General features: G+C 43.7%; 2 protein-coding genes across 15 annotated transcripts in view; one reads left to right on the top strand and one right to left on the bottom strand.

Moving 5' to 3' along the window:
• The window catches only part of LOC140896254 (borealin-2-like), a 242,415-nt gene that overhangs the window by 127,612 nt on the left and 88,947 nt on the right, over positions 1-25,856 (top strand). Inside the window, exon 12 of one of the 6 annotated variants that reach the window (XR_012154491.1) lies at positions 12,275-12,349. The exons of 4 other annotated variants lie outside the window; for them this stretch is intronic. The gene's annotated coding sequence lies outside the window, so the exon portion shown is untranslated. Of the gene's footprint in view, positions 1-8,140; positions 10,835-12,274; positions 12,350-25,856 lie in introns of those variants that run through there. One more of the 6 variants, XR_012154488.1, reaches the window with a different exon arrangement.
• The window catches only part of NETO2 (neuropilin and tolloid like 2), a 52,281-nt gene that overhangs the window by 15,792 nt on the left and 10,633 nt on the right, over positions 1-25,856 (bottom strand). For 3 of the 9 annotated variants that reach the window (XM_073307747.1, XM_073307744.1, XM_073307743.1), the window contains exons 2-7: positions 18,660-18,716; positions 12,671-12,811; positions 9,045-9,293; positions 4,305-4,349; positions 4,090-4,217; positions 3,260-3,385 (exon numbers count right to left, since the gene is read on the bottom strand). In XM_073307747.1, coding sequence (XP_073163848.1) covers positions 3,260-3,385; positions 4,090-4,217; positions 4,305-4,349; positions 9,045-9,293; positions 12,671-12,811; positions 18,660-18,716 — 746 coding nt within the window. Of the gene's footprint in view, positions 1-3,259; positions 3,386-4,089; positions 4,218-4,304; positions 4,350-7,945; positions 8,087-9,044; positions 9,294-12,670; positions 12,812-18,659; positions 18,717-25,856 lie in introns of those variants that run through there. The other 6 variants (XM_073307745.1, XM_073307746.1, XM_073307749.1 and 3 more) reach the window with 6 other exon arrangements.

Raw genomic sequence — 25,856 nt, 5'->3', positions numbered from 1 at the left:
GGTATCCCTCAGAGGCTGGAAATCCAACCCAAAGACAAGAATGAGGACCATATATTACAGCAGACCATACATAATAAGGAATAGGAAGACTAAGGTGGAATTTGAAGTGCAAACAGACAAATTTTAAACTATTTTCCTTCAGGTGCATCTGCAGCAGAAACCTGTGACCCTGCCACTGGGCACTAAAAGTTCTGTAGCGTGCTTTCACATATTGCTGTTTGTTTTGACATACTGCCATTTCAAACAAAGTGCGCTACGAAACTTTTAGGGTATGTCTACACTACAATAAAGCACCAGTGGCTGGCCTGTGTCAGCAAATTTGGGTTTGGGGCTATAAAATTGCAATGCAGATATCCAGGCTTGGGCTGCAGCCAGGGCTCTGGGTCTCTGCTGCAATTTTATATAGCCATACAACCTGAGTCAGCTGACACAGGTCAGCTGCAGGTGTCTTATTGCAGTACACTAAGGGTATCTCTAAACAGTAGCAAGGCCCACAAGCAACTTAATGGGTAGCAGGCTAGTATGTATTCCCCCTAGCACCCTAAGCCATTGCAACTCCCAGTGTTCTTCACAGGCAAAATGCGGGTAGTATGCCCCTTACGCACCATGTTTGAAAGCCAGTGTCTCCCATATTTTTTTTTCCCCTTAATGTGAGAAAATACTCTCTCTAGTAGTTTATATCTGAAACTTTTTCACTGTAACCTACTTCAGTCTGTGCTCAGTATTGCAAATTGTAAAGTACCATTTAGGTGAGTGTTTCATGTCTCTCCTCGCTGTCCCCCATTATTACAGCAACTGTAGCTTTTGTTCATATCCCGCTGAAGTCAGACAGCTGCAGGCGCTCAGCATTTAGCTGAAATATGTAACTCTCATAACTATTGAGTAATTGGATTTTTATTCCTGCTATGAAACTATAATGGAAGGAATAAAACATTAATACTCAAGCTAGCACTCACGTTGCACCCTTGCTCTGTGCTGTGTACACAAATCAAGGGCACAATTTTTTCCAAAAAGTTTCTGCTCAGTGAAAGATGCATCTGGTTTCTGTGCCTATTGAAAAGAATTTTCAGGATTTCTGCTGCCCACAGAGAAGTTAATACTATTAGAGGCTTCCTCATTAGAATGTTGATTAATATATTATAGAACTTTTCTGAATCCTTGAAGGTTATTTCAGAATATCAATGATGCATAAGCTTTTTTTAAAGTCTTCAGTGACTGTCAATTTTCAGATTTATTTTTTATTACAGAAAAAAATAAAATCAAATTTGGGAAATTGAAAACCTTTTTTCTTTTTCTCATAAAAGGACAAAACACCCAAGGCTGTTCCATACAACTGTTCAATGTCAGAATCCTGTCAAAACCAGAACTCAGGAGACCAATTTTTAGCTCAACAGTTTAAAAATAAGTGTAAAGCTCAAATCATTTAGAAAAATAATCTAGTCTCAAGAGCCACTCAACTACAGAACTGGCTTTAAGCAACATTCAATAATTATTAAAATAATTTAGGCATGGAGTACTCCAAATAGAAAACAAGACAAAAAATGATTTTTGAAAAATCATTTCTGGAATGACAATTTCTGTAACTCACTCCAGGATAGAGCTTTTGGGAGTTATGAGTCACTTCCTCAAAACGTGCAATAAAGTTATTTTTTTCTGTTGTTACCCGACTCTCTTGTCCCCTATTATTCTTATGGTTTAGGTAGTTATTTTTGGTACTATTTGGGAAGCTGGAGAACTAGGGCTGTTGGAAAGTTTTCTGTCTAAACTGATTTTTCAACTCAATTAAAGAAAGTGTCTGTTTTCTGTGAAAAACTTGAGTTTTTGCCAAAGGTTTCAGCCAAAAAAAAAGTTTGTTGAAAACCAATGTCCATTTTTTTTGTGGGGGAGGGAAAGACACCACCCATTTTCTGATCAGCTCTACTGAAGAATATTTATATCTCTTGCATATGTACCACAGAAGATATATTTGGCACCCTGGGTCTAATCCCACAAAGTGCTGGCTACCCTCAATTCTTCTGGGAGTTGAGGGTGCTCAGTACCCTGAAAGATCAAGCCCCCTTGACCTTCAACAACTGGTTTTATTTCCAATAGGGTAGAGAACATTTATTTCCTTTCCCTCTATTTTTTTTTCTTGCATCATGCTATTTTTTATCCTATCACAAGTAGGCATGCAGCTTAAACAGCTATTACTTACCCTATAGGAACTGTAGTTCTTCAAGATGTAGTCAGTGTGGATCCCACTGTAGGTGTGCTTGAGATAGGATTCTTTAAAAGTGAGGATGGAGGGAGAGTCATGGGATCCACACTGCCTACATTATCTTGAAGAACCATAATTAGTGTAGGGTAAGAAACTGTTTACAGCTTGAACTGTACTGTAGGGGACTAGTAAGCAGTATCCCCATTCCCCTCAGGATAAAGTTCCTGCTGCATCTATTGAACAATAATTGTGTACTGCTCTCCTGAACTTGGCATCTAACCTACCAGCTAAATTCCAGCAAGGTCAGTGGTTTACTCCACATCACTGCATTGCATATAAAATTCTCATACTTATACATTTCTGAAGCAGGTGGAGTGAGCCTTGATGTTCGGTGGGTGAGGTACACCAACTGTCTAACAGTGAGATTCAAAATAGTTAATTCAATGCAAGTCATTGTGATGAGATTACCTTGGCTATAGCCAGAAAGATGGGACAATAGTCTGATTGCTTCATTACATTGACAAGAGTAAACCAAAGTCCTGGATACATTTAGTGTGTGCAACTTTTCTCCTGTGTTGTGTGGTTTTGGTTTGAATTAATTTTGGGTGATGTCTTATTAGCATTATTTCGCTCTGAAACACTGCAGTAGGTGTCTAGCCATAAGCGCCTGAAGCTCACTTACTCTGCTGGCTGAAGAGATAGCCACAAGGAAGACAGTCTTCTGAGTGAGGAGCATTCTGTGAGCTCAAAGTGGCCCTCATGGACTGATCTAGCAGCTGTAGTTTGAGCCAAGTGTACCTGCATTTATAAGCCCTGGAAGAAAAGGTGGATCACTTCTATACAAAAGAGACATCGACCTTGATGGAGATCAGTCAGTCATAGGATGGCCAGGGTCTGAAGTCCAACATGAGGCATGGCTGTTGGTGCAATGCACTTTGCCCCTCTGCACAGGAGGATTAGCATTTATATAAATCTCCTTCCATGTTTTGAGAGTGTGAAGGTAAGATTTCTTCATAAATTTGGTGAAAGAAAATTTTAGAATATTGCAGCTTGGACACTCACCGGGTTCTGTCTCCCTGCCATGTTGAGTATGAGAGCGGAGGGAGGGACACAGCCACTCCATCCTTTATGCCCTGTTACGGGAGGACGAGGAGGCACAGGGGCTGTGCTCGACCCTAACTGCCACAGCTATTGAAAGAATCCAGTCTTGTGTGCATTAGGCACAAGTACAGCTACAATGACACATACTCAAAGAAGAATCTCAGAAACAGTTACTTGGTTAATGCATAAGATGGTAAAACTTCAGTGACACACTCATATGTAGTAATCCACAAACTGAATATGTAAGATTCCCACATGCTACAAATGTGACCAATTTTAGAAAGGAGGTTCAATGGTATATGTTTGTTAGCAGGCCTGATTCTTTTCCCACTGAATCCCATGGCAAAGTTCCCACTGACTAATTGGAGTGGAATAGGACTCTGTTTCTATACACAGACTCCAGTTCTGTAGGCACAGGTATAGAGGTTCCATAAATTCCCGATTTTGCTCACATATCAGGTAACAAACATTACCTAAGACTACCCTTTGTCTACAGCTAACTGTACCCATTAAACTGGAGGCCAAGTTGCAGGCCCTTTAAACATGTAACCCATAAAATTATCAAAGTGTCTGAACATTATAAATTTCAGGTCCGGGAACAGTAGCTGCATCAATGGACCTGCAGTTACATTTATTTCAGAAACAAGTATCTATCTTAATTTCCTCAACTGCCAATAGCTAATTAATTTAAATGAAAGTGAGACATTTTGTAAATAATTACTAATGACCATTCCCTATTACTAATGGGCTTTAGAAGCCCATTATATATTTAATGATATAAATGGCCTTGCCTTAGCATTTGGAGTAGCCTTAATTGTCCATATGCAGTCAATTGCTTGTCCAGGTTTTGTTTTCTCTTCTTGTTCTACTTGACTGGAACGTACTATTCCATCAGCTCCTGAAAGCTCAAACTGGCAGTCTAGAAAGAACATACAACTTGCTGTCAAATGCAACATGAGTGATTAAAAATTTCATGTACAAATAAATTGGTATTGTAATACTAGACCTGGGATGGGATTTAAAATACCTCCTAGGTAAGTGAAGTCTGGATCTGCAACAAAAGAAGTCACAAATCATTGGGGCTGGCAGTTGAGAATCACTTCAAGGTTTAACACAATCTAGAGACAATCTATTTCCTAACACACCACAAAATATCAAGTGCTAGAACAGATATTGAATCAATGGGAGAGATGTGATACTCTTGTTACCTGAGGCTTGATTCCATGATACATGACCATACCTCACTAAGATGGTTTAATATTTCTAATATAATGGAGGTGGTTAACACCACACTAGAATTTCCTTTGTTTTTTATTCCCACCTAATCCTATAACCTGATCTGCACTGATGGATCCCTGCACCTGTGCTGGCTTACACTAAAATCAACAGAGCTCCACAAGGGCACAGGGATATACCTGTGCACATCAGACTGCAGGATCAAAGGGTATATAAATAGCTCTGTACAGCATCAGGTAGAAGAGGTTTATTAGTTCAATTTGATGTTGCAAGATCAGAGTTCTGGAATTACTAGTTACTCAGGAACATTACAACAAAGGGTAAACAAGCAACAAGGATCAAGATTTTCCCTTGGATACACGTCTCCCATTGATGTCACTGGTAGCCACAGACATGCATCTAAGGACATAATTTAGCCCTAGGTTTCTCTTGAACTGTGTTCTATACATACCTGCCTGGAAATTGTACTGCTAATGAGTTCAGAGCAGATTTTTCCAAAGAGGTCCACAGCAGAGGAGCAACAGAAAGCTCCAGCATTTGTCTCTTCATTTCAGTGGAACCAGAATTTGGTCCAAAATGAGCATGCACCATTGCATGTGCAAGCACTCACATTTTCATGAGCAGTTTAGTATTTTTCCCCACACACAACTCAACAGGTGAGCCTTGCAAGTTACATGTGCATGTGTTGCACAGGCAAAACCTGAATTTTTGTATACCAGTGTTCCAGTCCACAAACAGCTCCACAAAGTGTGTGGGCAAATGGTAATCTATTATTATTGTGCAGATGCTAGTGTTTGCCCATGCAATGGCTGCATGTCCATTTTGGACCAAATCCTGCTCCCACTGAGCTCAAGGCGCAGAATTTGTGTGGGCCTTTATCTATAAAAGGGATTTACAGTTAAACAAAAAATGCATAAATCCTGATTGACTTAAATACTTAAGACAGTTGGGAAAATTCCATCCTTGCCCACTACCATTGAGCTATATAGTCTGGCACATATGTTCACTGTAGGGAAACCTCTGCAAGTCAGAGTTTCAACCTCCTTTCTGAATTTGCTCTTCCTTGTGAATTTAAGTCAATTACTTAGTGTCATTTAAGTGTTTTGTGAGGCTTAATTTCTTTTTCTGATTTTTGTTCATTGTCACTGGTACTTTAAATATTTAAACATATTGTGAAAATGTAAAAGAATGAAAACAGAATATAATGGTTCTTTCACAGTCATTACAGTCCACCACAAAAATAAATATGTGCGTGGCAGATTTAGAATACAAGCCCGAGCCTTGCTAGCACTAAGCTAACTTGGTTTTGAGAATGACATATTAGTTCAATTGCTTTGGAAGGTAGCTTGGCGCACACATCCATACAACCCCTGCAAGAACATTTTAGCACATCCCACACGGTTCCCAAAGGTTTAGTGACCCATGCTAATCGGAACAGCACGAGAAACTAAATCCACAGAAGAGTGAAAACAGTTCTGTTGAACACTTATACTAATGTATAATATTTTCCTATGATTCTGGAGATGAAGGGCATGTCTGGGAAAGAGAGGAAACATAAAGCAGTTACACCTGTGTATATAACACTTGTCGCAATAGCTGACATTTATATTTTGCTTTTGGTCCCAAAGGATCCTAAAGTGCTTATAACTATATGTACAGTATCTAAAATACAGCCACCTGGAGCAGAGCATTCTGCACAAGGACATTAGATCAAATCCTCTCTCACCAAAGGTGCCATAGGAACTTTATTTCCACACAGAGCAGAAATAACCTCAGTTTGTTTTTTTTTTAAAAATGAGCTTGCAACCAAAATATTCCTCTTCTCCGCCCTGCCCCCATAATGTGCTCAAATCTGCCTCAGCAGAACGAAGAGCTGAGTCAACACTCTTAGGATTTGAAACCACGGTTCCAGAGAATCTACGTATTTCAAAAGCTGATGCTTAGCCCATTAAGCCATTTTCTCCAGCTTTGCATGCCTGAGATTATACCCTAGTCCAGACGTGGGCAAACTACGGCCCGCAGGCCAACCCTCCTGCCTGGCCTGGGAGGCTAGTCCCCAGCCCCTCCCCTGCTGTCCCTCCTCCCCCACAGCCTCACCTCGCCGCACCACCGACACAATGCTCGGGGCGGTGAGCTCCTGGGGCAGTGCAGCTTCAGAGCCCGGCCTGACTCAGTGCTCGGTGCTGCATGGTGGCATGGCTGGCTCCAGCCGGGCTACAATCAACTGGTGCTCCAGGCAGCACGGTAAGGGGGCGGTGGATGTTGGATAGAGGGCAGGAGAGTTTGGGGGGGGTATGGACAGGGGTCCGGGCGGTCAGAGGGTGGGGAACAGGGGGGTTGAATGGGGGTAGGGGTCCCGGTGGGGGCAGTCAGGAAGGAGGGGAGATTGGATGAGGTGGTGGGGGGGGTTGAATGGAGACAGGGGTCCGGGGGGGGGCAGTCAGGAGACAGGGAGAAGGGGTGGTTGGATGTGGCAGGGGTCAGTCAGGGGCAGGGGTTCCGGAGGTGGTCAGGGAGAAGGGGGGGGTTGAATAGGGCAGGGCAATCAGGAATGAGAGGAGGGGTTGGATGGGGTGGTGGGGGTCAGTCAAGGATGGGGGTTCCAGGGACAGGTGAATGGGGAGGGGGGGACGGGACGGGACCTCAGGAGGCGAGAAGCAGAGGAGGGTAGATGGGGGGGACGGGGGGACACACATCAGGAGGCGGGGCCACGCCTGGCTGTTTGGGGAGGCACAGCCTACCCTAACTGGCCCTCTATACAATTTCCGAAACCTGATGCGGCCCTCAGGCCAAAACGTTTGCAGGCCCCTGCCCTAGTTGGTACATTTGGTACCAGATTCTGTTTGCCTCTAGTCAGGGGCACACAGCTCAGGATCAAAGAGGGTGTAGGGAAGATGCATTGGCACAGGGAGACAGCAGAATCCATATTCTTGAGCTCCTTGAGTGCAAGCTGCACTAATCCTATCACTTTACATAAGCAGGGAAGGGGAGAGAACTATGGCCCATTGCACACAGATTGAGCTACTGGTCTGAAGCCTGCAGAGGGACTATATGCTACACATTAAAAGGAGGCAGCAAGTAGGAACATGCTTCTTCTAGCACCTTCAGAGACAGTCTGTATGCCTCATTACAGCTGCTGAGGTAGCCCTTCCATGCTATATCCTCCCTGCTATTCCTGCCCCATGTAAATGATGGCTTAGAAGCCACAACATGGCCCTAGCTTTTGACTAATATGATGCATATTGGAGAAAGCAGCACAGTTTAAACGCTAGCCTTGCTACCCTCTTTTAAGCCATCTTAAATTTCTTTATCGTGTTCAGTTTCTTAAACTATGTTTGTGAGGAAGTTCTCAAGACTGGGTTAGCTTAGTGCTATTACGAAAAGTGATTGTGTGGTAAATAAAACTCTTACCATTCTTAGAGTTGTTAGATAGGCTGTATACAAGCTGTGAATCAGCAATTATGCTCTGTTGTTTCCAGGTTCTTACCATGATTTACAATTGCTTGTGTAGACAGGGCTACAGACTAATGCCTTCCATAGGCATGTTGCCCTCTTTGGAAAAAAATACATATTTACACTATTATACACGTATGTTTTTCTTCACAGATTAAGGTGGCTCTGAAAAGGACCACAAATGGACCGACTGAGGCATCCTTACAAATGTGGATTTTTGACCAAATGTTAAGAACTCTTGAGTCCATGTGAAAACGTGTCAGATCTTATTATGAAGCTCTGAAATAATCAATAGTGATTTGATGGATACCAATTTTAATATGTTTAAAGAGTTACCACATAGTCTCAGTAACCAATTTTCAAACATTAGTTCAGTCCACTTAGTATCTCTTTAAAAAAGAAGACATGAGATGGGCATAGTCCACATCACAGACTAAAGGACTAAATCGGTCAGGTGCTGTGCAACCACTATGAGGTACTGAGCACCCTCCACTCCCAGACTGGCTATGCCTAGGATTCTTTGTGCATTCCTTCAGTGCTATTCTAGCACCCGTGCTAAAAAGTTTGGAATGGTAGTGTAGACTGGCTGCTGCTGTTTTTGATATCATGTCAAGCTAACACAGGTAACATGGTGGGGAAATTTCCAGGGGCTAGTTTACCCCGACATTCCTACTACAGCACCCATGGAGCTGTGCTGGTTGTAGAACAACTGTGGGAGAATTCCCGAAAACCCTCAGCATTGACCTCTTTACTCTGAAAATTAGGGCCTGTAATTTTCCACCAGGTTTAGCTCCCCCAGTTTCAGCAATAGAGGAAGCTGTAGGGTTGACAGTGCTCAGATGTTTTTGGCCACCATGTTATCTAACCCTGCTCACAGCTGTACCAGTCACGAAATACAGCTCCCAACTGCCAGTATAAACAGCTACTGAGTTCATGGCAGTAGATGGAACTGAGATTTTAAAGTCTTGAATTTGTACCTTGATATTAGTTTGAAATTCTGTCCGAGCAAAAACAACAACTAGACGATGTAAGAAGCTATTTAATAAGGTATCTTTACCTGGTATAAACGAGTATTTTGCTTGAAATCCCTCTCCTTCTAGCTCCTCATCCGAAGTAAACTTTATCCACATAAACCTCCCTGTTGATCTAATTAGTGCAGGACTTTTCAGACCACAGTAACGATCGATGAGAGGGGAAAAACCAAAAGGTCCATCTCGAACTTCAAGGTGATCAAATCGACATTCAAATGAGGGTTCTATGTAATAAGGTTCATCAAAGGTCAACTCAATTCTTTGGCGTGGAGCAGCTACAACACAATAAAAGTTTCAACACAGTATTAATTGATAACGTATGAAACACTGACACTAGGCAGTGAAATAATGAAGCAACAAAACCCCAAAAAAGTGCAAAAATCAGAGGCATGTGACACTTCTCAAAGTCAGTCTAGTAAGCTTACTGAAGTAACTGACACCCTGTATAATTAGAATGCCTTCTGCATAATCAGGTAACCTTTGCATTTTTTCAGTAGGCTGTAAGGTTTTATTATTTTAATACGAACATCACAAAGACCTTTACCCCCCACAAAAAGCTTAAAATTATCACCTCTAACATACATACACAAAACACATTTTAACAGCCTTAGTATTAAACTACAAAAATCAAATAAGTCAGTATTTTACAACTAATGGGGAGATAACACAGACAAGGCAGGGAGAGAAAGGGGAAAAAGATGGGCGGGGAGGGAGTCGAAAAGGAGGTCTTGACTGACGGCTGGGTCCTTGGTGTTCATTAGTCAAATGTTTCTGAAAATGAAGCCCAGATTTCTTCCAACTCACTGTTTTTCAAACTCTTCAACTACATGGGTGGAAGGTGACTCTCAATAGTTCTTTTCGTAACTGAATCTTTACTGAGAGTTTAAATAGCTCCTACAATATACACCAGGATGCATATACACATTCATTATTCAAATGTGGGTGTCTAAAGTTCGACACCCAGGAACTTGATCTAAACCCCAATGGAGTCAAAGGGAGTCTCTGACTTCAATGGGCTTTGAATCAGGCCCTTCATCAGGCACGAAGTGCAAGTACCCAAGGTTCTTTTTTGTGCCTTTCTTGTGGCGCCCACCTACTCTGTGTATAGTTTGAAAATGCTTTGTTCTAGCAACAACACTGTATGGAATATGGGTGACCATTTATAAAATTATTGATACCAATATCACAAAGTTGCAATGAATCTTACAAGATATGCCATGTAAGGTATCAGTGGAAAAGTTATTTGCTAAATAGGATAATCTTGTTTATATGTATATATATCATCTTTGTATCCTGAGTTATTATAACTTAATATATGAGATATATTTGAATCTCAAATTTGTGCTGTGTTTCTGGGTGACACCCCAGACAGATTGGAATCAGCAATATCCAGCCTGCTTCATGGCTCATCGAGGGCAATCAAGAAGCAGCCAGGGGCTACCTACACCTATGAGTCAGCAGGACACGTAGGAACATGCCTGTGGACAGGGGACTCCACATTCTTTTCCATGCCCATATGCTGTGAGCTTGTGTTTGGGGCAAAGGATATAAAATGGAGAAAATGCAGCTGCCTTTTTGTCTTCAATCCTGCTTCTCACCTCTGGAGTAACTTCTCTACAAAGATCAATAATATCTTGGTCCTTTGAATAAAGGACAGAGTGACCCATCCAACCTTTGGATGTGTTCCAGAGGGACTTCACAAGCCAGCCAACTCACCAATGCTGCTAAAAATCTTATATATGGACTCTGAAGTCATATGTATGTATCTGATTGCTTTCCATCATTTAACAACACTCCTCTTTCCTTTCTTTTATAATAAACTTTTGTTTTAGATAGTAAAGGATTGGCTAGCAGCGTGGTATTTTGGGTAAGATCCAAACTAGTAGTGACCTGGCAAACTAGTAGTGGCTGGCCCTTTGGGGATCAGAAGAACATTCTGTATAGTGAGTAGAGTTTTAAACAAACAACTTCTCACTTTACTGGACCTATTTGCTGATTGGGAGCCAGAGATTGGGATGCAATAAAGAGGGCTGTGTGATTTAAAAGATTCTTGATAACCAGCGTGATGGATCAGGAGCATGGCGTGTAACTGGTTGGTTAATCTAACGACAATGTTAGCCACCAATTTTGGGAGAATCTGCTCTCCTTTTTGCAGCCTGCCCTGGGTATTTTCATTGTGGGCTAACCTAGGCACCTCAAGTCACACTAGGTATATACTATACCAAATTAATCTGTTAGACTTTGACTTGTGGAGTAGAGAAGCAAGGAGCTGCTTTAAAATCTACCAGCTGGCAGTGATACCTAAGGGACTATATACCACCTGAAAATTGCTGGAGAGCATTGTACTCGCCCATGCCCCCTCCACATCCTTGCACTGGGAGCTGTAGGGAGGGAGGCAGAGGAACCCGCTCTCTGCCTGTTGGGAACTCCCTCATGCCAGGGAAATTTCCCGCTAGGAGTCTGTGGCCAGTCTCAGCACATTCCACGTGGCCTGTGCAGGGCAAAGGGATCAGAGCATGGCAGAATATCTGCCTCAAAGTATATTCAGTCATAAATAAGACACAAAGGACCATAAATGCATTCAAGAGAAAACCAAATATACTATACTTATGGCTAAGACACCACTGAAACTGAAAAGTCACCACAGGATATTGTAAAGGAGACTTGCAGTGACACAGGAATACTTAGTTTCATCACTTGAGGTCTGAGGACAATCCCACTGAAGTCAGTGTGGGGGTGAGTGGGGGTCCTTTTATGGACTTAACTGGTTTTATATGAATCCCTATGAGAGGAATCTATTCAGTGTGGCCCAAGTCCTGCAGTCCTTATTCAGCAAACTCTCACTGCAGTACATTTTTTGAGTTAATGGGATTTTTTTTTGCCCCGTCACATACAACCTTAACGGGGAGCTCAGCCACACTGAAGCACCCTAAGTCTGCAAATGAACAGGCTACAGGACAGTCAGATGCGTGTCTCCCTGCGGATACAGGCGAGCACAAGGTCAGCTTTGAGATTCTGTGTGACACCGAGTTGGATGAAGATGGGGATAGATACTGTCTTTTTGAAGTGGTGGAGATGGCAGAGTGTCCCTTTCAGAGTGCATTAGTATTGTAGGTCAGTGGTCTCCAGAGTGGGGTGTGCAAGACTCTCCCTGGGGGTGCACAGCAGGGGGAGCTCAGTCTTCGGCGGCACACCGGCGGCAGCTCGGCTCTCCCTGCTCAGTCTTCAGCTGCAGCTTTTTTTTTTGCTTCCCCAGAGCTGGCCCTGGAGGTGCGCGATTCAAAAAGTTTGGAGACCCCTGCTGTAGATGATGCGACAGTGGGGAGGAAAGCTAAAGACTTCTCCTTTAAACTTGTTATTTCTATGCTTTCAAGGATTTGGGAGGGACCTGATACATCCCTAACTGTCACTAAATAAGGGCTTTGTGTTAATTCATAAATGTTTAAGTATTCCAGGAATTTGTAGTTACTGTTTTGCAGCCCAAACGTGTCCCCTCCTTACTCAGCCTAACATCTGCAGAAGCAAATGAACGTATTACCAATATTGTCCAAGTAACTTTACTTAATATAAACAGAATAGTAGAACAGTTCCACTTCCTATACTTTCAACAGTAAGAATACAATACACCAAAGGAGGAAGAGGATGTTAGTACCTTCCAAAATGTAGATACACTCCTGGTTTGGTGGGTACAAATTAGGATAGTTTGGTGAAGCAAAATGGCCTCCATTGCTTGTCCGAACCCAGTTGTCACACTGTGTAGATGGTATGTGATTTACTCCAATATTCTGCCCACCTTTAAAAAGAAAAATCACACGTGTATACTACAAGAGACAAACAAAAACCATCCATTTGGAACAGTATATCTTAGGGTGTGGCACTAACTGTCAGAGGGAAGAGACAGCTGGTGCTACCTGCAGATCCTCTTATACTAGCCAGCTGTCCCTATTTAGCAAAGGGATTTTATTTCTGTAAAAAGCATATTATAGTTTAGCAGCATGGCAGATCCCACCCACTATTTTGGAATATCAAATCTGCATAGTTATTACTGAGAAGTGGTAAGGAACCTGTGATAAGAGTTAGAATCTTGAGTACATTCTTCTTTTCAAGTCAGTCACTGTGGCATGCAATACTGCTATACTCCTTTACAACGAACTAAAATGCTACAGAAACCCCCCCCACTCAATATTACCACCCAGTTTTCTTTCACGCTCATATGCAAGTTTGACCTATTAAAGTAAAAGGGCAAGGCTTAGCAGGACTGGATCCTTGATTTCTCTGTTTACATTACTGCTGTTGGCCTGATTCAGGATTGCACTCAAGCACATACGCTTGAATTAAGACCTTCATCTATAGTATGTGGTTCATTATAATATTTACAATGTTTAAAATAGTTATTGCTAAACGTGGCAGTATTAATAATAAAACAAGTTGAAGTAATATTGCACTAGTGTCGAGAGGGTATGGCTACACTATGAAGTTAGGTCGATTTTATAGAAGTCAATTTTTAGAAATCGATTGCGTATGTCCACATTAAGCACATTAAGTCGGCGGAGTGTGTCCTCACTAACCGTGGCTAGCATCAACTTACGGAGCAGTGCACTGTGGGTAGCTATCCCACAGTCTCTGCCGCCCATTGGAATTCTGGGTTAAGCTCCCGATGCCTGATGGGACAAAAACATCGTTGCGGGTGGTTTTGGGTACGTCATCAGTCGCCCCTCCCTCCATGAAAGCAACAGTAGACAATCGTTTCGTGCCTTTTTTCCGTGCAGACACCATACCACGGTAAGCATGGAGCCCGCTCAGCTCAGCTCATCGTCACCACTGCTGTTATGTCCTGGGTGCTGCTGTCAGCAGATGATGCAGTACAACTGCTAACCGTCATCATCCATCGCTTCCGCAGCAACTCTGCTCTCCTGCTCTTGTAAATGAACTCCATCTCAATAGCAAATTTCTCCATGTTGTCGTCATCCACTGCAACTCTGCTCTCCTGGTGCCATGAATCCACCTCGCAGGTCCTCTTGTCGTTCTGTATAAATATCTCTTCTTGTGGCATCTGTCGTCATCCTCCGCTTCCGCTGCAACTCTGCTCTCCTGCAGACACCATACCACAGCAAGCACGGAGCCCGCTCAGCTCACCGCTGCTGTTGTGAGCATTGTAAACACCTCGCGCATTATCCTGCAGTATAGCAGAACTGGGCTAAAAGATGCCAGCACAAGGACGATTTTGATGAGGACATGGACACAGACGTTCCTGAAAGCATGTGCTGTGGCAATTGGGACAACATGGTGGCAGTGGGGCAGGTTGATACAGTGGAATGCCAATTCTGGGCCCGGCAAACAAGCACAGACTGGTGGGACTGCATAGTGTTGAAGGTATGAGATGATTCACAGTGGCTGCAAAACTTTCGCATGTGTAAGGCCACTTTCCTGGAACTCTGAGTTGTTTTCCCTCACCCTGAAGCGAAGGAATACCAAGATGAGAGCTGCCCTGACAGTTGAGAAGAGAGTGGCGATAGCCCTGTGGAAACTTGCTACACATGACTGCTACCAGTCAGTCGGGAATCAATTTGGAGTGGGCAAATCTACTGTGGGGGCTGCTGTGATCCAAGTAGCCAATGCAATTATTGATGTTGTGTTATCAAGGGTAGCGACTCTGGGAAATGTGCAGGTCATAGTGGATGGCTTTGCTGCAATGGGTTTCCCTAACTGTGGTGGGGTGATAGACTGAACGGATATCCCGATCTTGGCACCAGACCACCTTGCCAACCAGTATGTAAACTGCAAGGGGTACTTATCAGCGGTGCTGCAAGCACTGGCGGATCACAAGGGATGTTTCACGGACATCAGCATGGGATGGCCGGGAAAGATGCATGACGCTGGCATCTTTAGGAACTCCGGGCTGCTTGAGCAGCTGCAAGAAGGGACTTACTTCCCAGACCAGAAAATTACCATTGGGGATGTTGAAATGCCAATAGTTATCCTTGGGACCCAGCCTACCCCTTGCTCCCATGGCTCATGAAGCCGTACAAAGGCAGCCTGAACAGTAGTAAGGAGCAGTTCAACTATAGGCTGAGCAAGTGCAGAATGGTGGTAGACTGTGCCTTTGGACGTTTAAAAGCTCACTGTGCTGTTTGCTGACTAGGTCAGACCTCAGTGCAACCAAACATTCCCATTGTTATTGCTGCTTGTTGTGAACTCCATAATATCCGTGAGTGTAAGGAGAAGACGTTTATGGCGGGGTGGGAGGTTGAGACAAAATCGCCTGGTGTCCGATTTTGAGCAGCCAGACACCAGGGCTATTAGAAGAGCACAGCAAGGTATGCTGTGCATGAGAGAGGCTTTGAAAACCAGTTTCATGACTGGCCGGGCTTTGGTGTGACAGTTGTGTGTTTTTCTCCTTGATGCAAATCTGCTCCTTTTGTTGATTTTAATTCCCTGCAAACCAACCACCCTCCCCCCTTCGAAATAAAGTAACTATTGTTTTGAAACCATGCATTCTTTATTAAACAAAAAAAGGGAGATAACTGACAAGGTAGCCCGGGTTGGGTGGGGGAGGAGAGAAGGACCAGGCCACATTGCTTATTGTAGCCACACTACAAATCAAACTGTTTTAGTGACAGCCTTCTGTTGCTTGGGCCATCCCCTGGAGTGGAGTGGCTGGGTGCCCAGAGCCTCCCCCCACCACATTCTGGGGCATCTGGGTGAGGAGGATATGGAACTTGGGGAGGAGGTCAGGCGGTTCTACAATGGATGCAGCAGGGAGTCCGTGCTCTTGTTGGCTTTCCTTCAGCTGCACCAGACGCTTTATCATGTCCCTTTGCTCCCCCATTAGCCTTAGCATCACCTCCTGCCTCTGCTCTTCACGCCCTGCCTTTGCTCTTTGCGCTCACTTAATGCTTTCCTAGCCTCTAACACTGAATGCCTCCATGCATTCAGCTGTACCCTATCAGTGCAGGAGGACTGCATGAGCTTAGAAAACATGTCATTGTGAGTGCGGGTTTTTTTTTGTCTTCTAATCTGCGATAACCTCAGGGACGGAGATGATAGGGGGAGCCTAGAAACATTTGCACCTGGCGGAAGATAAAAAAGGAGAGTAAAATATAAGATGATACATTTCTGAGAACAAAAGGGGAGACTCTTTCACAGTGAATCAAGCAATTCACAGCAGACAGCACATGTTCTTTACATACAAGGTCGCATTTTGCCTTTTATATTGAGCACCTGCTGGTATGGGGACACATCACACATGGCTGGGGAACAGAATTCAGTTTCCTTGCAGCCACGGTAAGACAAAGGGTACGTGGCGTTGGCTTCTTATGCATAACATGTGGGAATGGTTTCAAACTTCAACGCCATCCTTTCCCATAGCAAGTAATGGGTTGGATTTCACATTTAAAAGGAGGGGCTGCGGTTTTCAGATGGATGTGCAGCACACATCTCCCCACACCCCACCGCATGGCTATTCTCCGGGATGATCCCTTTTAGCCAAGCGCAAACAGCCCAGCATGAACGGGGTCCTTTTACTGTTCCCTTACAAAAATCACCCTATTTCAACCAGGTGACCATGAATGATATCGTTCTTCTAAAGCTAACAGAGAAAGATATAGACTGAATGTTGCTTCAATGTGACCAAAACCCAGGACCATTTGCTGCCATGCTTTGTGCTGCAATGATTCCAGAATACTTTCAGAGTACCTGTACCTCCAGGAGAGCTTCATGGAGATGTCCCGGGAGGATTCCCGCTCCATCTCCGGACATGTGAACAGACTTTTCCCAGTAGCTGTACTGGCCGCGAAGGCATCCCAATTCTTCAGGGCAAATCAAACATTAAACACTATTGCTTTTAAACCCTGTACTGTAGTTACAAATGTGCACTCACCAGAGGTGCTCTCTAGCTTTAGGGTTGAGGATCCCGCCTTCGGAGGGTATTGGCTCCAGGGTGATGAAAAGGTCCTGGCTGGCGGGGAGAATGGATTCACTGCTTGCCTGCTGTGCATTCTCCTCATCCACAAAATCCTCCTCCCTGTTGCGTGAGACTTCCCCCTTGCAGGTGTCCACAGACAGTGGTGGGGTAGTGGTAGGGTCCCCTCCTAGAATGGCATGCAGCTGATCATCGAAGTGGCATGTATGGGGCTCTGACCTGGAGCGACCGTTTGCCTCCTTTGTCTTTTGGTAGGCTTGCCTGAGCTCCTTAACTTTCACACAGCACTGCTGTGTGTCCCTGTTGTGGCATCTCTACACCATGCCCTGTGAGATTTTGGCAAATATATTTGCATTTCTTCTTTTTGATCGGAGTTGGACCTGCACAGATGCTTCTCCCCATACAGCAATCAGATCCAGTGTCTCCCTTTTGGTCCATGCTGGAGCTTGTTTGCTATTGTTGGGGGGACTACGTGGTCACCTGTGCTGCGCAGTTTGCCACACTGATCAAACAGGAAATGAAATTCAAAAGTTCCCAGGGCTTTTCCTGTGTACCTGGCTAGTGCATCAGAGTTCAAAGTGCTGTCCAGAATGGTCACAGTGGAGCACTCTGGGATAGCTCCCAGAGGCCAATACTGTCGATTTGCATCCGCACTACCCCAAATTCGACCTAGCAAGGTTGATTTTAGCACTACTCCCCTCACCGAGGAGGAGTACAGAAGTCGATTTTAAGAGCCCTTTAAGTCGACGGAATGGGGTTGTTTGTGTGGACGCATTCATTTTAAAATTGACCTAATGTGGCTAAATTCGACCTAACCCTGTAGTGTAGACCAGGCCTAGAAAACTATGATCCCTGCCCTGAGGTTAATTGGTTTGATAAACTAAGATACCATACCAGATCACTCCCTGGAGCTATGCACACAGAAGGGGCCCTCCAGGCATAGATGTCCCTGCCACCTCTCTACCATCTTAACACCATGGATATCCCTTGGTGGAGTTTAAGATCTGCAGGCTTGGAAAGGGTAGGGCAGGACAACTGGGTTTCTGCTAGATCCTCCCATTCTCACAGGGGAAACAACCATAATGTACTTATGCAACTTTCCCTTATACACTGGAGAACTGGGCTTTTGAGGGGGATTCTATGGTGAAAGGAGTTCCTAGCAGCCTCTAGTAGGTCCCTCCAAAATAGATAAGAATCTTGGGAGAATTCTGGAGACTGAATTCTGCAGAAGAAGTCAAAAGAAATTCTGCAAGCGTCAACTCAGAGAAATTCTCTCTCTCCTATGCAGGTTATTCCAATCTAAGGGAGAAACTGGCTTGTAATGCCATTTGCCTCTTCCCTACCCCCAAATGGGGATTATCTCCTAACATTTTGAGGGAATGCAGACATATTAAAAAAATTGGAAAGGCTTGCTGACATACACAAAAAATGGAGGGCTCTGTACTGTTTTGTTCTACCTATAAGGACTGAACTGATCTGGATATGAAAAAGATAGTTGGTTATTTGCAGTTAACTTTTTTATTTTCATTAAGAGTTGTATTCATTTGGCAAAATGAAATGCAATAAATAAGGAAAAATATATATAAAAAACTGAAGTAAATCTTACAAAGTGAAATATCCTAATGAGAAAGCATTTTGGATTTCCGGATCTACCTAACTTGCTTTATTTACAATTACAAAAAACAAATTTCTTTTAAAGCAAATCTTATCAAAACTGTACCTTGTGTCTTCTGTGCCACAGCAATCCCTTCCACTACAAGTATTGTTATTAACAACACTGGTGAGAGAAACAGAACAAGACAGACATCAGTAATGAAAGCAGAAACCAGAAGTCTTTCTGCAGCCCTTACTCAGGCAACACCTAAATGAATCCAAATCACGAGTCAAAATACACATACCGGTTTATTAAAAGCAAATCAGTTATTTTAATTCCTAGGAAACTTAGTGCTCGTGAAAAGTGCTGGATTTACAGTCCTGAAGATAAAGGACTTTAATCTACTTTTGAGACAAAGAAGCTACTCAACATTCAGAGCCGTAGGGATGTTCCATATAGAAGTAGAAATTGAAGCATCTGGTATTTTCTTTGACAAAATCTTATTTACAAGGAACATACAAAATCCTGCTCCTCTGAATGCAGGAGGAATCAAGAACACAAACCCCAAGCCTCTGTTGCCAATATCAGACCCAAAGTACTGTTTAGTTTTCCCAGGGTCACTGTGCATACAGGCTAATGCTTGGCCTTCTTGCCTCTCTCTGTTCTAGTCTGTTCTCAGTTTGTGTGTTCTCTCAAACCCTTCCCTGCCACACACCCCTGCTATTCACAAAGCCCAGTGGCTATGGGCTAGTTTCTGGGCAGACTAAGGGTACGTCTGCATTATAAAGAAAAACCTATAGCACCAACTCTCAGAGTCCAGCGCAATTGACTTGGGTTTTGCTATTTTTTAGCCGCACAGCTATGTAGATGTTCCCACTCAGGTTGGCCCCTGGGCTCAGCCACCCATCACCATCAGCAGATTTCAGAGCCCAGGCTCCAGACCAAGTGGGAACATCTATATTGATGTTTTTAGCCCTGCAGCTCAATTGACTCGGACTCCAAGGTTCAGTGCTCCAGGTTTGTTTGTTTTTTTGATGTGTATGCATAGCCTAATATTGAGCAGCATGGTGTTACTGTGTTTGGAGGACGGATTGCAATTATGCCACTATAAGGGCAGCCGTTTCTGTCTAAACTAGCATTAATGATGCACAATACAGTGGTACAGAGTTTTACTCTGAATGGGTGCAATTGCTAGAGCTCACAACCTTTGTGCACCACTGCAAGCACTCATATATGCTAATAAATTGTGTTACTAGTGTGGCAGATGCTTGCACCATCAGCCTTTTCAAGTATAGGCTTGTTCCATGTTCTCTATTTGTATAGCCCCCCCAAATACAACTGTTGGATGAGGTCACCTTTGCTTCTCAAATTGCTTGTCTGTGGTCTTTAGGCTTTTCCCATGCATCATGTGAGTTGCAGCATGAGCATCAACAGCACCTATAGAGAAAGGATTCTAATCCAGGTCTCTGAGTGAGGCCTGAATGGGGCTTTGGCCTCAGAGTGGGGGAGGTCTGGAGTTTAAGGATAATTTACCTCACCTGGGACAACTCAAGAATGGAATATTCCTAAACATATTCATAGGCCACAAGAAGTAAAAGTAAAGTAAAACCAAGCATATTAGAAAAAGTGAGGGGAAAATATTCCAACGAACCAACCAACCATTTAAAAAAAAGCAGAATCATCTTTGGGCATGTATACACTAGAAATTTTTGCCACCGCAAATTACATCATCTTAAAGTTGCTGCAGTTAGTATACCACTTGTGCATGTGCAAACTTAACTCCTTGCGTCAGCGCTGTGTGTACTCACCAGGAGTGCTTGTGTTGATGAACAGTGGATACGTATCAGCACACTGTCTTCTGGGAAATGTTGGCAATGCATGGTGGGGCAGAAACGAGTCACACGGATGACTGGGAGCAAGGGGTCAGTTTCCTAGCATGCAACTTTCACCATCCCAAAATGTCATCTACATCCATGATATTTTCCCCCTTTTAAAAAAATCCCAAACACCTGTGTGACCATTCTTGCTATCCGCCATTTAAGACCGACGCGTAGAGTCCGCACAGCTCTGCATTAATGTCACGAGCGTTGCAAGCACAAGATGCACGATCCTCTAGTATTGGCAGAGCTGCAACAACAACAGAATTGGGGGGGAACATGACAATTTCATGGAGGGCAGATGGGTGTGGGACATAGGGAGAACCAATTCAAGGTGGTTGGTGTTTCTGGAGCAACCGCAGGTGGTTGAGTGCTGCTTACGGGCCCAAGAAGCAAGCATTGACTGGTGGAATTGCATCATAATACAGGCTTTGGATGATGAGCAATGGCTGCAGAACTTTCTGATGTGTAAAGCTACATTCCTGGATGCATGTGCCAAGCTCACTCCAGCCCTCCCGCACAAGGACACCAGAATGAGAGCGGCACTGACACTGGAGAAGTGACTGAAAATCCCACTGTTGAAACTCGCAACACTGGATTGCTACCAGTCAGTGGGAAACCATTTTGGAGTTGGAAAATCCACATGGGGGGGGGGGGCAGTGTCATGCAAGCGTGCAGAGCCAGAATTCATCTCCTGCTACATAGGACTGAGATTCTCAGCAACGTGCAGGACATAGGGGATGGATTTGCAGCAGTGGAGTTCCTGAATTGAATTAGATGGCACTCATATCCCTATTTTGGCACCACACTACCTTGCCACAGGGTGCCATCAACAGAAAGGGCTACTTTTCTATGGTTATGCAAGCATTGGTGTATCACCAGGGATGCTTCACCAGCATCAATATGGGTTGGTCAGGGATGGTGCATGACGCTCACATGTTTAAGAACTGTGACTGTTCAGAAAGCTACCACCAGGGACTTGCTTTCCCAACCAGTGGATTACCACTGGCGATGTTGAAATGCTAATAGCAAACTTGGGGGAGCCAACCTACTCCTTGGTGCCCTGGCTCATGAAGCAGTACACCAGCCACCTTGACAGCAACAAGTAAAGATTTAACTCTGGCTCAGCAAGTGCAGGATGACAGTTGAATGCACTTTCAGTAGACTGAAGAAATGCTTGCATTGTTTAAGATTGATTCTCAGTGGAAAAAAAAACATCCCAATGGTTATAGCTGCCTGTTGTGTCCTGCATAATATCTGTGAAGCAAAGGGAGAAAGTGTCACCTCAGTGGAAGTGGAATGGCTGTCTGCTGAGTTTGAGCAGCCAGATACAAGGGCTACTAGAATAGCTATATTTGGTTGGGGAGTCTTTGAAAGAGCCCTTTAACAGTAAGCTACAATAATTCATTGTGGTGTATTGTGCTCTACTTGTCCCTGCGGTTTGATGACTGGTTAGGAATTGTGTGGATCATGGGGCAGATCTATGAATATAACAGAATCAAGGCACCTATTAATTTTTATGGTGTACATTTAAGATGGTATTTGTTACTGGTCCTACGAGTTGTGTCATACTCAACAATAATTAGAACGTTCTTTCAGTACTGGTAGACATTCTGCAGCATATGTTGGGAATGTATAAAGATGAATTCTTTTCCAAACAATAGAATTTTATTGAGTAACAAAAACAGGGCAAAAAAAATTCTGTGCAAGTTAAAAGCAAATACATTAAAACTTAATAAATGTATGGAACAGAGCTAAAGAAGGTGAAGGAACATTCATGTCCATTTTAGATACACACACTGATCTGTGAGAACCCTGGTTGCAGTATGTGAAGTCAGCATAGTCACAACAGAAAGTGAAAGTTAAGATTTAGAACTTCATTCCCTTACTCCCTAAAGTTTTAAATTAGACATGCTTATTGACACTTCTATGACTGTAGGGCAACGGTACTGAATACTGGCACCATTTTCCACGGGCGGTAGAAATTTTAGCTGATACCTTACTCGACGGTGACAAAGGCACAGAGAGCACAGCTGCTACTGGCTTCCAGAAGGCACCTGCGTCCATATGTTGCTAGCCCGTTTACTGCAATGTTGCCCAAAGTTATCTCCAACTGGCATGGGAATGCATCCTACTGAGGAGAGAGAATAAGGTAGCCATCCTTAGAAGCCTAAGGGAGAGGATTGCAGAGTACCTCCATGAAAGTTTCATCGAGATCTCTCAGAAGGATTCAAGAGACATCCCTGCATACATAAACAGCTCCGCATGGCCCTCCCCTCTAATTGTACAGGGGACTGAGAAGCAGATAAAAACCTCTACCTCTCTTTGTTTTGGTGCTACCTCTTCTAGTAGGAGTAAATTAATGAAAAGTTGATAGCTGTGTCCTGTTAAGTTGGGGGTGCCATCAGCATAGGTGCCAACTCTGGGGGTGCTCTGCACCCACCACCAGCCAAGCTCCCCTCCCCTACTTCCTCTTCTCCCTCCGCCTGAGTGCCACATCCCCACTCCTCTGCCTACCTCCCAGCATTTCCCGGCCACTGCCAAACAACTTCGGGGTGGGGTGGGGAGAAGGAGCGGGAACGTGGCATGCTCAGGGAGGTGGTGGGAAGAGGCGGGGCTGGCGCTGGCATAGTCAACTGGGCAGTTTTGTGCAACCATGGAGGGCTTCTAAGATGTGCTCTCCAACCTGGGCAATCCGGAAAAGGCATTTTAAAAATTCATAGGGTTTTAAAGGGTGGAAGGAAGGGCTTCCTGTATCTGTGACCCCTCAGCAGCAAAGTTCACAATTGTGACAAGACCAGTCAGAGTCAAACATTGTGGGACAGCTGCTGGAGGACTGTTAGGGTCAACATAGGTAATGCAGAGTCTACCCTCGCACTGCATCAACCTCAGTACATCAACCATGGCTCAATGCCGCTTGAAGAGGTGGTGTTACTGTGTTGCCGTAACACAGCACTTACATCAGTGGGAGACAAATTTAGGTATACGCATGTGCAAAACTAGGCTGACGCAAGGCAGCTTATGTCAAACTAACTTTGTAGCACAGACCAGGCCTCAGTCCTAACCCTGTGTAGTAGCTCAGCCAGCCGAGGCATAATCTCGCCATTCCAGAACAATGAATTGCATTTACTCAGAGGTTTGTCATCTTTCATGAGGCTCTCCCCACCACCCTCCTGTCAACATACCAGCAGCTCAGTGGCTCACACTGAATCAGCCTTTCCCCACCTCCCCCCTGTGATTTTCCCCACATTGTTTTCTACACAGCTGCCAGTTGTAAGCTTTGAACTCTTAGACATGGTCAGGGTGGGTTTGCATTGGCATGTAAGCTAGGAGGTCATAGATCATATTCACACAGATACTACCTGAATGTTAGCAATGTAATCTGTCCCCAAAGCCTGATTATAGGTTCTGACTTTATTCAGGGTTATATGCATCTCTGCTCTCCATCTCCTATCACTTCCCATAATAATTTACCTATACAGGTACCTGCCTTCCCTCACAGACAACAGTTTTTCCCCCTGCTGGGCTGGATCATTACTGTGTAGCCTTTTGTGTCCCAACTGATTTATGAATCTTTCAAACGAGGGTACCATTCCTAGAGGCATCTCTGCCTCCCCTGGATTAATTCAGTCAATAGGACAGACTCGTCCATAGCCTCCAAATCCCCATGTGTACAGTGATTCCATATTGTCATTAATATGAATCTATAACAAATATAATTTCCCAACAGACGGTATCCCATATGTTACAGATGGTAACAGCCCTTGATCACAACTCATCTGCCTTGGACTTGGAAGAGGCATTATAGAGAAGAAAGTCTATAGCCCATTATTGGTCCCCAGAGCCAAGTTTTTCCACTAGTTAATTATTTAAAAAAAAATTAAACTCACACACAAAAAAAGCTATATTTTTGACATTTTAGTTTTCAGAGTCTACGTTGTCGATCTAATGGTATTTACTTTCTCTTGTACAGGACAAACTCCATTCTGTTTTCATATCGTTTGGGTCTTTTTGTTTATATCTTTTTAAATTGTGAAACTCAAGGACATGTAAATGTTCTACAGAGAGACTAATGATAATGCATATTTTTGTTCCAGATATATATTTGAACTCTAACCTGTTACAATTTTTCTCCACAAAGCAGCTTGACAGCTGCTATAAAATTATCTTGATTTTGATAATTTCTCTTCTATATTGTCTATAGGAACAGGAGTGCTAAACTGAACTTGGCTTGTATCTCTGTATTAGGTATAGTTCCACAATTCCATGTTAATAATATATCCATGCTGTGCTACTGAATTTATGGTCTCCTCTAAAAGATGCAGCATGTCTGAGCTTCTGCTGGGTAAGGATGCAGCAATCTCAGAGAAATCAATTTTACCCCAGTTTTTATAGCTTTGTACTTCTTCCTACAAGGCAAAAATTGGACAGAGTTTTTTTCAAAAAGAATGAATCACATATCATTAGAAAAATAGAGACTTTTCATAATTAATTCAGTATTTCAGACAGCCAGTTTCTCTCTTTTTAGGTACAGATATCTACTATGGCTGTCACTTTTATTATATGCCTTTCCCCCAGCCTTTAAAAAAGAATCAGTGGGTGTCAATGTTTATTTCAGTGGTACTTGCTCAGTGCCTCACTTGCATTCTGAATGAAGACAAAACTAGGCTCTGTATTTCAGTGCCACTATCCAGTGATTTCCCTTCTTTAAAGGGTGCTGTTACAGAAACAAACCTCCTGGAGGATTTAAAAAATGTGATTGGTTTTCACTACAGCTCATGCTGATTCTATAAATAGTTGACAGCTCTGTGTGCACGTGCGTGTAAGAGAACAGGGCACATATTCTGCAGAACAGCATGCAGTAGCAAATAAGCTGGCAATTACAGCAGAAAAGTGGGTTAGACCAGCAGTTTTCAAACTTTTTGAGCAGAACCCTCTCTTTGAGTTACAATTTTTGGTTGTGCCCCCCCTCAACCCAGACAAAACAGACCCACAGCCAGGGTGGCCCACGAAGGTGAATGGGGGTGGATGTGGCACTCCCTCCCCAAGCCCCACAGAATATTCCTCTGTGCCCCCCTAAAGGGGCACTGGGTGCACCCCACACTTCAAAAACCTCTGGGTTACATAGACATTTGCTTGCATTTACTTAATATAGGGCCACACTTCCCCTTTCCATTCATTCCTTTTCCCTCCCTATCTTTCTTTCTTACCTTCTTCCTCTTTATCCTTATTCCTTTCATCTCTTGCTATCAGAGACTCTCAGTCCTTGCAGATGTTTACAAGGCATCCTTTCACTGTTCCTCCTACCTCTGGTAATTATATAAGGGAGAAGGAGCCTCAGAGATGGAACCACATCAGCAGCGAAGACCCAGTTCTCTCAGGCAGCAGTTCTCAACTGGGGGTCTGCAGCCCCCGGGGGTCCGCAAACTGGTTTCAGGGAGTCTGT

This window comes from Lepidochelys kempii, chromosome 12 (assembly GCF_965140265.1).
Source record: "Lepidochelys kempii isolate rLepKem1 chromosome 12, rLepKem1.hap2, whole genome shotgun sequence".
NCBI lineage: Eukaryota > Metazoa > Chordata > Testudines > Cheloniidae > Lepidochelys > Lepidochelys kempii.
This window is presented reverse-complemented; position numbering and strand designations above follow the sequence as displayed.